General features: G+C 43.6%; 1 protein-coding gene across 4 annotated transcripts in view; it reads right to left on the bottom strand.

The window, feature by feature from the left end:
- Window positions 1–329: 329 nt before the first annotated feature.
- Window positions 330–13,205, bottom strand: part of SGPL1 (sphingosine-1-phosphate lyase 1) — a 32,328-nt gene continuing 19,452 nt past the window's right edge. For all 4 annotated transcript variants that reach the window (XM_040607120.1, XM_040607121.1, XM_040607122.1 and 1 more), the window contains 8 exons: window positions 8,981–9,069; window positions 7,691–7,796; window positions 7,180–7,278; window positions 5,973–6,122; window positions 5,477–5,715; window positions 4,679–4,825; window positions 3,523–3,643; window positions 330–3,424 (listed from right to left, as the gene is read on the bottom strand). In XM_040607120.1, the coding sequence (XP_040463054.1) occupies window positions 3,284–3,424; window positions 3,523–3,643; window positions 4,679–4,825; window positions 5,477–5,715; window positions 5,973–6,122; window positions 7,180–7,278; window positions 7,691–7,796; window positions 8,981–9,069 (1,092 nt within the window). In that variant the 3' untranslated portion in view covers window positions 330–3,283. The remainder of the gene's footprint in view (window positions 3,425–3,522; window positions 3,644–4,678; window positions 4,826–5,476; window positions 5,716–5,972; window positions 6,123–7,179; window positions 7,279–7,690; window positions 7,797–8,980; window positions 9,070–13,205) is intronic.

Raw genomic sequence — 13,205 nt, 5'->3', positions numbered from 1 at the left:
GTCTGGGAGAAACACTACAAACACCCACTTTGGGGGATTTTTTCCTTTTTTTCTAACCCTTTAAGGTTCCATAAAGTATTAAGAGAAAATCCATAGCTCTTGAGTGACAGTTTTCAGCAGCCTTGAACATCACACACAAGATGTAGCCACAGACACCACCTTTCTCTTGACAGAATGAAAGAGCAGGCCTTGGGCAGAATTAATAAGATTCATAAACCATTCTCCCTGCCACAGACCAGGCTGTGCATGATCAAAGACCAGGAGCAATAGGTCCCCATTCATTCATATGATCACTGAAACAGAAAAATAAAGAGTTCGATGAGCCTAGGTAGCTAAATGCACCGTTTTAATACAAACTGGGCCCATTTCCACCATCTCTTCAGCTATTTCAGCCTGCAGTTTTACAGTGGCAAATTGGAGCAATACAGAATGCTGCCATCAGATGAACTCCCATTTGTTCATTAATAAGTCAATGTGTATTTATTGGGCAAGATACTGTGTTGTATGCAACCCTTCCACTCCCCCACCCCCCAGGTCATCAGAAAAGTGCAGATGAAATCCATGGCATGAAGTCACACATCTCTTCTTGGTCCATCCCATTGGATATTCTTCAATCTAGTATCTATGTGCACACAAATCCCTTGGGAGTGCTTTGTACAAGCAACAAATTTAGTGTCTCCCTTGGAAAACCTGACAGTCAGAAATCTCGCAGGAATTAATAGCTGCGAAGATCCCTCCAGGTCTAAAGTACCATCCAGTTTCAGACCACAATCCGGTCCATAAAATTCTTCTTTTTTGTCTTTTAAATAATTATTCAACCTGTTAATCACACCCTTTTTCTAAGACCATTTGGCATGATAAAGGAGATGCAGATTACATGTTAGATGACAAGGATGAATAAAGACTACACACCAGTAAATTACAGTGGCCTGTTCCTGACCAGAAGATTACATTTACATTATAGAACATATACACATAAAACAATTAAACCCACAGATATTACTAGTAAGTGAAGCCCAGAATAGAATACACTGACTTACAAATAACATCTTCAAATACATCCAAAAATGTGAAATGGAGCACTGATCTGTTAGATCCATCTACTTCCTCGGAGGAGAATACAACCAGGGAAGAGAAGGGAGTTTCTCCTTCACCCTACCCCAATCCACCCCCTCTTTCTTTTAAAGCAGAAACAAAAAGAGTACCTCCCTTTTTTGCTTTGTTTTGTTTTTTTTAAATGTCGGTTCAAAAGAGAACCATCACAGTAACCAGACACTTAAGACTGTCTCCAAAGTACTGCAAACTCAGATCTGCAGTAATGGTCACATTGGCAAGACCTTAACAGAATAAATAGGTCCAACATGAATGCTGACTGCCAGAGCTGGTAACACCACCAAAAGACTATCAGGCAATTCAAATGCAATGTTTTCAAAAGGGCTCAGAGACACGCATGAAGTCATCAATTTAAGGGCAGATGGTGAAAATACTTTTGTCTCCTAGCACTGAGAATAAACCTGTTAAAAGGCAAGTATCCTTCCCACAACCACTGGGCCCAAGGCTGCACTGGTTTGTGCAGTGGCTGGTAACCTTCTCATTTGATGTAATTATTGTACATGTGTGTGCTTCAGCTACATTAAGCCAGTGAGGATCAGCTTTGGGCTAACAAGCCCGCTACAGCAGAGGGACATATGCCTGCCTTCAGACACATCCCACAAGACTGCACAAATGTGGCACAGTCTTCTCCCAAGTGTTGAACTCTCTCTGGGAAACTCTCAGTAGCATGCAAAAAACTGAGAGGAAACACATGGGAAAGCCCTGCAGGAGTAACTCCGCTGCTGTTTAATAACTCAAGAGATTCTAGCTTGTCCGTAAGGCCACAACTGCCTCACAAGTTGCACTGGGAAAACTCTCTCACCATAAAACCAGTGGAGAAATAGGAAGGGTAAGCCATATGCCCGAGGCTTGAATACCTCCAACTTGCTGCATCCTATCATCTACCTCTTCAAGCTGTATCAGCATCTTTGTAATACTGTGAAGGGACTTGGCTCAATACAACTATTATTCTATCTTATAGGCAAGCATGCCTTCTCTGAGGCCAGACTGCCTTTGAGGTCTTTTTTTCAGTATAGTACCATAAGGAACTGACTGCAGCAAAAGTTGCAGTCAACAGCTGAACCCTCAAACCCTCCCTGGCATCCCACAAAAAAAGCCAGAGAAGCATCAAGGCACAATGGTGAATGCCCTTTTGAGAATGTGCCTTAAAAGAATCAGTGCAAAAAGCAGAGATTACTACTATTACAAAAGTCACCTTTTTATACTAAAAGATCATGGTAAGGAAAGGTCAGCTTTGGTGCCATCCATTTGCACGTGAAGTCCCTAGCCATGACCTAGCCAGGGCCTTACTGACTCAACTACAGCATTGTGAGATAGTGCAAAACTTTCAAGTTATGAACAGGGAAATCACCGTTTTGCACATCCTTCCAGAACTGTGCAAGGTACAGCAGCACTCTAGGTGGTAAATGCATGTTTTCTAGAAGAGGCAGGGAAGCAAAACACTTACTATGTACCTATGATTTTCAGTACCATCCACTTCCTCTCCCTACACCACCTGCTTGATTTCTATTTCTGCTGTTATTCAAACCAAGTGATTCCAGAAGAGGATTTTGCGTTGGGTTTTTTCTTCCCCTCAGCAGATATTGACTGCAGTCTCACCGAGATCTCCAGAGGGGATTTCAAAAAGAGTACATGACCATCTTTCCTTTGCCAATTTAACAGCTCTGCATTACACAGATACAAGGCTCCCAGCACAGTCTGTTAAATGCAGCAGCTTGGAGGAATACCCAGAAGAAAACAAAATTTTCAATTTATTTTCTGCCTTCAACTTCTGGGAAGATTGAAGCTTTGAAACACAATGTTAAGAACTCAAATCTAACACTTGGCTAGACACTGGCTGAATACCAGGTCTGAAGAGAAGAAATAGCAAGGAATGAAGTGATATGGAGAATACCTGAGGAATTTGGAATTGTGGAATGGACATTCAATTCACCATCAATAGTCATGATGAACATAGGCAGGGGGAAGGAGGAAAAGCCCTAGAACTAAAGTTGGCCATGAAAATAATGTGGATTTCAGAACAGACTAAGACAGGGAAGGATGTTTTCAAGATCAAGCCACCATTAGACCTGCAACTGAAGGAACAAAGGCTTACTGCAATCTCTTCCCCTAGGAAACCTTTAGAACCACCCCAGTGCTAGCTGTCAAGGCACCAATTGTTGCAGTACAGTCAGTGATGGCCAGGAGAGCCGTTCATGTGCTTTTCGCTGCAAGAAACATCCGTGCTGTAGAGGCCGTCCAAGTACGCCTGAGAAATCTCCGCTACCAAGCTCCTGTCTGGGACGGACTGGGCCATTCCATAGATGGCTCCCTAAGCAGAGAAGAGGCGGTCATTACATAGGATCATTAATGCCATCACAGAAACACGCTCAACTCAAACATACCCTCACTATATGCTGGCCTCCTTACCATGCCTGTGGTCTTGGCGTTGAGGTCCTTCACAATGTCCTCAATGCTGTCTTTCACATCTTTCAGGAACTGTTCAGCAACACCAGACTTTGTGTGCAGCTGCGTAATGCAGAGATGAATGCTGGGCAGGCAGGGGAGAGGGGAGAGATTAACCATCTCAGGTATGTACAGCTCCACATTTTCTGAGCAACCAACAGCAATGTCCTTCCCTGGCTAGTGACAACCATGTGTCTCCTTAAAATAGGGTTTCAGCAGTATAATAGGCAAAGACAATCCACTCCCTTCCAGTTCATGGAAATCCCTACAAAATACTTGGTAGAACCAAGCAGCGGGGAGTTCAGCTCTTCTTTTGCAAAATGGCAACCCCTTCTTCCTTCCTGACTTCACCATATACAGTTAAAATCCTGTAATTTTCTCACCTTATTCCAGGTCCTTCTGGTGAGAAAAATGCAGCTGCCTGCAAGCATGGTGATCCCTGCCATCATTTCCCTCCCCTTCCTCTCCAGTTTAAGTAAGCCATCAGCCACCCACAGCACGGAATTTAATATCACCCAGAAGGAACAGTGCTACTAGCACCTCTAAGCTATCACTTCAGGCTCTCTAGCCTTTGCTTCATGGTAAGTTCAAGTCCAAAATATTCAGATGCATTTGCATCTGAAAGCACTGTCCCCTTTTACCCACAGAAAACCAACATCCACCAATTTAAGTAAAGTGTCCAACATTCATTCGACACCAGGCTGGAAAGATCACTGAAAATTATCAGCCCTTCACTGTTCTTTCAATTACCTTCATTTTCAGTGGGCAGCAGGAAGATACTAAAAATAAATAAATCTACAATCCCTCAGTTAACTAACATGAGATAAAGCCCTGGCTATTTATATTTTTCTGCTTGTATTAGATGGAGGTAAATAGAAAGGGAGCCTCACATATGTCCTCTGCCAGGCTCATTAAAATTACTATTGCCTTATCCCCACTACAGTGACTGCTATATATCAACAACTACAAAAGAAATTCCTTCTCTGCAGAGGAAAGCTCTATATAAAATTTATCAGATACAGACAACGCCACTCAGCAAATCACAAGAGCTAAATGGCCTGAAGACAACCATCTTGCATACCCTAACTATGCACATCTCCACTGGTCTCCACAAACTCACCTTGGTGGGAACTGTAGGACATTTAAGTTCCATCCTTTTGCAGCTAAGTAATTAGATAATCGATAAATGTCGAAAGTGTCTGAACCGATGGAGAGGACAGACACCTCAGGTTTTCCAAAAATGAAGATACTATCCATTTTTCTCAGCCTTAAAAAGAAAAAGGAGAAAAGAAATGACTGACCAAGGTTACAGGGGCCAGACATTCTGTCCATTTGAAGCCCTAAAGGAAAAGCTACAGAAGGGAACAGATGACAGCACATTCCTAACAAAAAAAAAAAAAAAAAAAAAAAAGGACAAAAAAAAAAAAAAAACACAACCAGCCCAGGCCATTGGGACTTGCAAAAGAACTCGGGTCAATACAGGCCCTAAAATCAGGTGAACTTGGGAAGAAATGGAAAAGAGGTAAGAAAGAGAAGCAAGGGAAGACAGAGTAGCAGAGAAAATCAGCTCATCAGCTCACACAGCAACACAAGCACCCCAACAAAATAGTACAGCCCTTCTTCTGTCAACCTCCCAGATTCTCCCTCATCCACGACTGAGGCAGAAGAAACTCTCATAGTCAAGCCAGCTAAATAAAGATGCCTGCACCCCTCCTCTCTTGTGCCTCTCAGTTTTCTGGCACAGGGAATAAACAAAGCATCTTCTCTCATAACTGCCCAGGGGATCCATGCCCAGCAGGTAACATGCTATAGCTTATCCAGGGAAAAAGAAAAGTGCCAGAGAAATAAAAGCAGTTTGGGAGAAGGAGTTCATAACAGGGTTAAAGAACACAATCAAAACATTAAGGCACACACGTACTCTGATTCAAGGAAACGAGCTGTTTTAATGATCCTCTTCGTAGCCTCAATGTATCCCGATTCTCCTATGTGCATCAGAGTTGCCCAGCATGCAGCTATGATTCCACCAGGCCTGGAGCCTGCCATGGAGGGGGACGCATATATGCCTCCTTGCCAGTCAGGTGCTATAAAGAACTGGTAGCTCCTGTACTTCTTGTCGCTGTACAGCACCACTGAGGAACCCTTGGGAGCATAGCCATACTGCAAGGGGCACAGAAAGCATTAAAAAGCAGTAAGAGAGCACAGGAACACATTCAAGCACTCACTGCATGCAGTCACCAAAATCCCATTTGGCTGTACTTTGGTGTGTTACACAAAGCATCTTAATAGAGCAGCTCCTACCCCTGCACTTCAGCACTCCTCCAGGTAGCAGAGCAGAAACCTGAAGGCAGGGATAGCATCATGAATCACCCCCAAAAAATGAAAGCATCAGAAGACCATTCTCCCCCGCTTCTTACCTTGTGGGTATCAGCAGAAATGCTGGTCACACCTTTTACACGGAAGTCAAATGGATGCTTTAGAGGGAACCCTGCCTTGTCCATGAAAGCAATAAGAAAACCACCCAGGCAGGCGTCAACGTGGAAGGGGATTTTGTACTTCACCGCAAGCTGTACGTGAACAAGAGATTCTGGTGAGTAACACACCATCGGGCAAGGAAACAATGTGGTTGGGGCACCCAAACTCCAGTCAGCAAATAGTACTCTGGATTTCACAATTAAACGTTTCCTGGACCCTTTGGGAGCATCAGCTCTCAAGCTGTTGAGAACAGGAGATCTGGAAGGACTGGTTACTTGTGGGATGCCTTCTCCTGCCTTCCACATACGTGAAAAATGCCAGCAGGAGGAAAAATAAGATTGCATTTTGGCAGTTTGCTGTATTTGCAAAGAGATGTGACAACGTGGCTTAAAATGAGTATCTGCAATAAAGTGTAAGGGTGTAATCCAAATGAACAGAAGGTCAGAGGCCCTGGCTGATTACAGACAAAATAAGCACCAGGAGCATGGAGAGAAAAAGCAAGAGGCGTGTTTGAAAAATGAGATCCCAGCCCCCTGATTCCTGCTCCCTCCACACATTCCTCACACTTCTGCACCAAGTTTGCGACAACCAGTAGATCCTAAATCAAAGCCTTTTTACCAGGTGGACTATTTTGCTGTGATTTCCTTTCAGGTATCAAAGAATGAGCCCTTCTGGTTGATCTCACAGTGGGTGAGGCAGAGCTCTAAGTCACATACACAATACATACCTTCAGTTATGGCAGAAGTTTATGTCACAGACTGGAGAGCTCAGAGACAAAGCAAGCACAAAAGATTTGCTGCTTTGCCTTGTTACGACACACCGCATGCACCAGCTCAAGTCCAAAATCCAGCCCCACACAAACAGCTTTATGACAATGCCCAGAGGTAACTTCTGGTATTTAAAGCACACCCTCTCACAGCAGTTAGAGTACCAAGAAAATACTCCCATATTGCTCCTTGCTTCCAAATCACGTCCTACATACCCTGCTGTTGATTAACACCTGATTTGAAGACAGTAATACCCTCCCAACCAGTATGCTCCACCCACCAGATTCACTGGTTGGCATCCTGGAACCCCTCTGATCTTCTTGTACAGAAGGACATGCTGGTTTTATGACTACAGAACCCAGAAGTCCTAGGGACACCTTACCTCTGCCACCTCTTCAATTGGGTCCATAATTCCATGTGGGAACTGGGGAGCAGAACAGACCAGCATGGCTGTGTTCTTCGAGATAGCTCTCCTCATTGCCTGAAGATTTAAAGAGAGAAGATGCACACATTCCATTTACCAAGTGCCATCCTGCCAAAAAAGACAAAAAGTGAAAACATGCAGCATCTGGTCTTAGAAAACAACCCACAAAGCCTACAGAAAGCAAAGCAACAAGCTACAAGCGTCAGCAGACATCAACTGAGTCATTTAACTCATTTACTGGGAAATACTAGAATGCTTTTGTTTTCCCTCATCTGAAACCTGGGCCTATTTCTGAAATACAGAAATTATTTGATTCTAAATGAATCACACAGGACAAAGGGATGCATCCAATTTTTTCGTTCATCCCTCTCTATCCACTGACTTGCCACTGGATAGGTAGATTTCTTGCTGTTTGCTGTACAACGCTAATTTCCCACAGAAAACAGTGCTGTGCTGCCTAAAGCGATACCTGAACATCCACTTCCATAGACTTGGTCAATGGTATGTGAATCAACTTCAGTCCAAAGTAGTGTGCTGCCTTGTCAAATGCTGCGTGAGCACTCACTGGGACCAACCTAGAAAAGTAACAGATTGCATATGTCAACCCAGGCAGCACCTAAGCCTTACCCCGAACAGGAGGGGAAAGAGTAAAGAAAAATTCAACCTGTAGATATGTCTGTGTGACACAGGTCACAAACAGGCCAACAGCATGTTTCAACTAGCCAAAAATCATACAGACCAAAAAAAGAAAGACACTGGGGAAACCAGTCTCTGGGACAGAATAAAGGCCACATGCTGTTCTGAACTAAAATGAGGGGCACTCAAGCTTGAACAACTCAGAAAAAACCTATTAAAGTAATTCTATTCCACTGCATGGTCTTCTGTGAACCAGCAACTAGAATTCCCAAGAAAGCTAACTTCTTGTCATATCAAACAATATTGTACCACCTCCAACCAGCCACCCTCCCTGTGTGGGCCATATGAGACAACACAGAAGGGATGGAGCAGCATAAGTATCCCAAATGAACACAACTGCTGTTTCTCATCTTGAATGGCAGTGGCTGAACAGCCTTAATGAACCTTGTTTTCTGAGGCATCATACCTTTATCAGGGCCATTAACAGCATGCAGAAATGTTAGAGAGGGAAGAAAAGAACTACAGGAATTCAGCAGAAGATGAACAACACAGTCTTTCATCTCTTTTTACATTTTCCCCTCATAAGCAATTAACCAGAGAAGTAGTTTTCATGCATAGTCTAGAAAAAAGCAGCACATTAGAGAAAGCAAATCCTCTTATTAGCAGTGTAACAATTAGCACAATTCCTCATTTCAGCTCCAATCAGCTCGAAATTTAGTCCCAGAGTTTTCAGGCTAAGCCCTCTTTGATCTAAATAAATCAAAATCATTAAAAACTTCAAAGGGCCTGACTTTTGAGATCTCCGTTTGAGAAGGGCCCAAGCTGATATGAGCAGCCTCTGTCTAGAGCAGCATGCAGGTACTGCCAAAATACATCCGCACAGCATAGCTACCATAGCCGCCCCCCAGCAACATTCATGCCTCCCAGGCTGCTTAAAGGTTCCTGTGCTTTTGCACTACTTCTTTCAACCCAGGTCTCCCTCCTTCATAGATGTACAAGGAGGAGGTGGTAATGAGCTACAAAATGAAGAAATATTGAGGTCTGGCAGCTACCTCAACTCACAAGGAACAGTAAATCCCACAAGTCCCCAAAGAAGAAACCAAGCCGTAGAGGTACTGCTTACATTTCTGGTTGTTTGATTCCTCTCTCGTAAGCCAGGTCCCTGTACGCCTTGCAGGCCATCAGAATGCTCTCAGTCCCCCCAGATGTCATCTGTTGTGAAGAAAAGAAGCAAACAAGAAAAACAACCATTCACACAGATGTTGTGGAAGCAAAAAGCAAAAAAGGGATGCTGCCACAGCATCTCTGCCTGGAGATGCTTCAGAGGCAAGAGATGCACAGGACTACTCAGGTTTTCAAGGGCAGCAGAAGCCACTGAACGGCTCACGGTAGCTTTCTGACACTTAGCTTGAAAGTGTCCATACTGAAGTAAATGTTGACTCCTCTATTTAAAGGGGGAAGAAAAAAGGGAAAACAAAAAAATTATTCAACTCAAAAGCCTAACAAGAGGGGACCATACTGCACAATCACTAGCTAGCAAACATGACCACACCTCATGAAGCTACTACTACATACTTAGCTCTTGATTACCTGGGGATTGTTTATCTGGATTACAGATTATGCCACTTACCAAGGAAACAACGAAGTTGATACTGTATTAAATCAACTGAAGCCCAGCAGGATTTATCAGGTCTGGAGCAGTGCCACACTGAGACACGGAGCCAGCTCAAGGTTGGCACCACTCCTGAACTATAAACCCTCAGCAGGACCTGTAGTACTTCAGACCACAGAGCTCTCTCCCACCTCCTCACTGCAGAGGCCAGTCTAGGTCTGATCAACATCAGGCCACAGCTTGTAAGTCCTCAAGGACCCAAGAAATTTTACACCAGGAGGAATTTCTGCATTACTCTCCTCAGCAAGTCCCTTGGTATCCACACAACCACTACCCATGCTATATTGTCCCAGCCCTCTTTACCCTGGCCATAGGAGAACAAGCAGGTTTGCATCAGGACATGGAAGAAAGGAAGGTACATGCATAAGCTGTTTGATCAAGGTTACTACCACATACTAGAACTCCAGAGCTGTTGCAAATAAATAAATGAAACTTTACAGGAACAAATTCCTCAGATGGGAGGACTGTCTCTTTCTGGCCAGCCTTTGCAAGTTCTAGCATGCAGGGAACAGGAAAATGTGTGGGCACAAACCTTACAAAGTAAAATTTTAACCTAGTAAAATGTGAGGTTGGCTTTTCAAGCACCCTCCAGGACTGACTGACTGCTACACTGGGCAAGCCATAACTTGATGATGAGGGGTACCTAGGATAGGTATGCAGAAGTGCAGGTGAAAGAGAGGAATCAAAAGCTACTTATAGCACTTACAGAGGACTAATTTTGATCCTCAAATCTGCTGAACCTATCGCAATTTCCCCTTTTAATCTCTTCCCCCAAAAAACTAAACAAAAAAAGGATGCAATCACATTTGCATGCCTTATGACATCTGCTAGTTGCGTTTTCCTTTGGTTTTTCCCAGCTGATATAGCTGCAAATCCTCAAAATGCAAAGTGTGACTGCTTGACATTGACTAAATGTTAAGTACAGAGATAAGGAACAAAGTTCACAGGCACATAAAAGCCTACCACATTTGTTCCTAACATGATCCAAGCCAGCAGCAGCTGCCGCCACAGGCAGTGTGGAACTGACTGTCACATCACAGACAACTTCTGCTTTTTTGGTATTTTAAAAGCAACAGCTGTTGCAGAGAAACCCTAACAGGGCCTCGCACTGGATAAAGAAATCGTTGCATTTATTGTGAAGCAAATAGATGGTAGCAGGAACACAATGTCCTAAGCATTTTATGGGCTGTGTCATTCACTTCTCAGCCCTTCTTATGTAAAGATCTGGGAAATTGTCAGCTATTACTTTTGGGGGAAAAAAACCTCAGCTGGTATAACATGGATTGCCTTCTGACTGCCAGGTGGGGGAAGAGGAATGGGATTATTGCATACTTGTAACACTGCTTGCAATATTGCTTACAATATTGCAAAGATTGTGAAAACTTTACTAGGCACAACTTGGGGACCTTGGGATTCACGTTACTGAACACCAGACGCTTTGTACAACCAGGCCTGCTCCTTGTTGAGCAAGCAGCCCTTACCTCTAGTCTCACCTAGACAATCTGCTCTTCAAAGAACAGCCTCTGTAATGTCTTGTTCCCATTTTTATCTTCCCACCAAAACACCAACATCTTGCCCTTATATATAACAAACCTTTCTTCAAAGTCTGGCTGTTCGCCTGCATGGAAATGCTGAGCCACACACAGGTTTTGGCAGTCCAGAGTCAACACTTTTCAGCAGTTGCTCAGATGCAAGTTAAGGAACATTTTCTAGGATGGATCCTCTCCCCAGGCACCACCAAGACTGGCAGGCAGCTGACCACACAGAAAGCTTGTTCAGGCAGCTGAAAATCCACCCAAAAAGCTGAATTTCAGCCATATCAGCTTCCTAAATTGGCCCACAGTCAGCACATCAGTACCAACATGAATATCTGCCATGGAGATGCACCAAAGCAGCTTGATCTACAGCAGCAACTTCAGCGTAGCTACAACAGCAAAAATCCTTTTGGCCCACACTTCTATACCTGCAGAGGGAGTCTGCTCCTTTACAGGCTTTGTCAGCTTAGTTATCAACAGCAATCTCATTCTGCTATAGCCAGGGCTTGAATCACTGTCACAGGATACAACTTCCACGCTGCCTGCAGCATGCCGGCAGCTGGCCAACACACAGTGATTCAGCACCGCCAATGGCTCACACGTATTTTTTTTTTTTCTCTCCTCTAAATGAAAGTCCACAGGCTCAAGCGATGCCATGGGGAAAAGGGGCTGGAAACAAGCATTGTTTTAAGCCACTTTCCAACCCTGCATTATCTTCAAAAGCCAGGCAAAATGTGTGGAAAAGGCAACACACTTTTTTGTTCTTGATTTATTTATTATCTTCTAAATGGGAGGGAAGAAAGGAAAGCACAGGGGGAAAATATCCCTCCTGCTTTCTAAACTCGGTATATCACTTCCATCCCTCCCTCCCACTGAATTCCAGTGCTCTAGAACTTCGACATTTAAAACAGCAATAAGAGGTACAGTCCCTATTCTAAGATTCCTCTGGCCATGCCACTTGTGTATCCCTGTCAAACTCTGACATAAAAGAACCATCTCGGTTCATGGTCTCTAAAGTTTTGCTTGCGTTTTCACCTTAGGAAACACATCCACTCAGACCCTGGAGACAAAACTGACCAAAAGTTTCACTGACCTAAGTACCGCATGAATAAGTAAGCAAACTACAATTTATTTCTGAGGTAGCATTAGAGTAAATATATACCACAATCCACTGCACGGTCATAACATCGTGGCAGACTCACATAAAAACCCTGTAAACCTGCAGGCTGTAAATTCCCCAAGTTGTCTCTCTCAAGGTGACCCACTCATCGCTACAGATAAAACCTGACAAATCTGCAGAGTTTAAGCCCCCCCAAGACACATCACTCACATTTCACTGTTAAAGTCCTACTTCAAATGTGCAGCCAACATTACAACAAAGTTTAGATGCCCCAGAATTTGGAGGCAAGAGACAAGATGGTTCTACAGGAGGCTTAGGTTTGCATCTGCTGATTTTGCCCAGTTTCTGCTGTCCTCAGCAGCAACGTGCAAAGTAGAATTCATAGAGATTGACATCAAATACACACACATGCACCACACACAAATTTTCCCCTGCACTTCAAAGCTGGCCTTTCTTTTCCAAGTTCAAAAAACTGCTAAAACAAAAAAATCACTGAAGCTTGAATAAAAGTGGTGATTTCTCCCCAAATTAGAAGAGAAATCCACAGAGCCAGCACCGTAAAACAAAGCATCTTGTGAACAGGAACACATGCACACATCAGACAAGAACAAACTCCTCCCATTCCTCCTCTATGTGCTGAGCTTAATTAGTCCTTCCAAATAATTGCAAGAATATGAATCTCCTGGGCACCAAAAATCACCAATTCCTGTCTCTTTGCTCTCGCACAAAACTATTAAAAATAAGAACAAAAAGTAGTAATTAGTGAGAAAGAAGCATCCAGCCACCACTGAAAGTGATTACTTTTTAAAACTGCTTAAAAACCTGGAACATCTCTCAGTTCAATTTAAGGCAAAAGGCATGCCGGCACGCCCCCCACCACAAGGGCCCTGTTAGCGGTTTTATGCCCATGTTTAAACAAAGGAGAATTACAGCCCCCGTGTCTCAGATAAAGGCAGCTCCTGTAAATAATCCAAGCTGCTCATCTGATTTAATACTCAGAAATCTAAAAACTCATGTTTCA

The sequence above is a fragment of the Falco naumanni genome, chromosome 9 (genome assembly GCF_017639655.2).
Source record: "Falco naumanni isolate bFalNau1 chromosome 9, bFalNau1.pat, whole genome shotgun sequence".
NCBI lineage: Eukaryota > Metazoa > Chordata > Aves > Falconiformes > Falconidae > Falco > Falco naumanni.
Note: the sequence above shows the minus strand (reverse complement) of the source record. Positions and strands in the feature narration are given on the sequence as shown.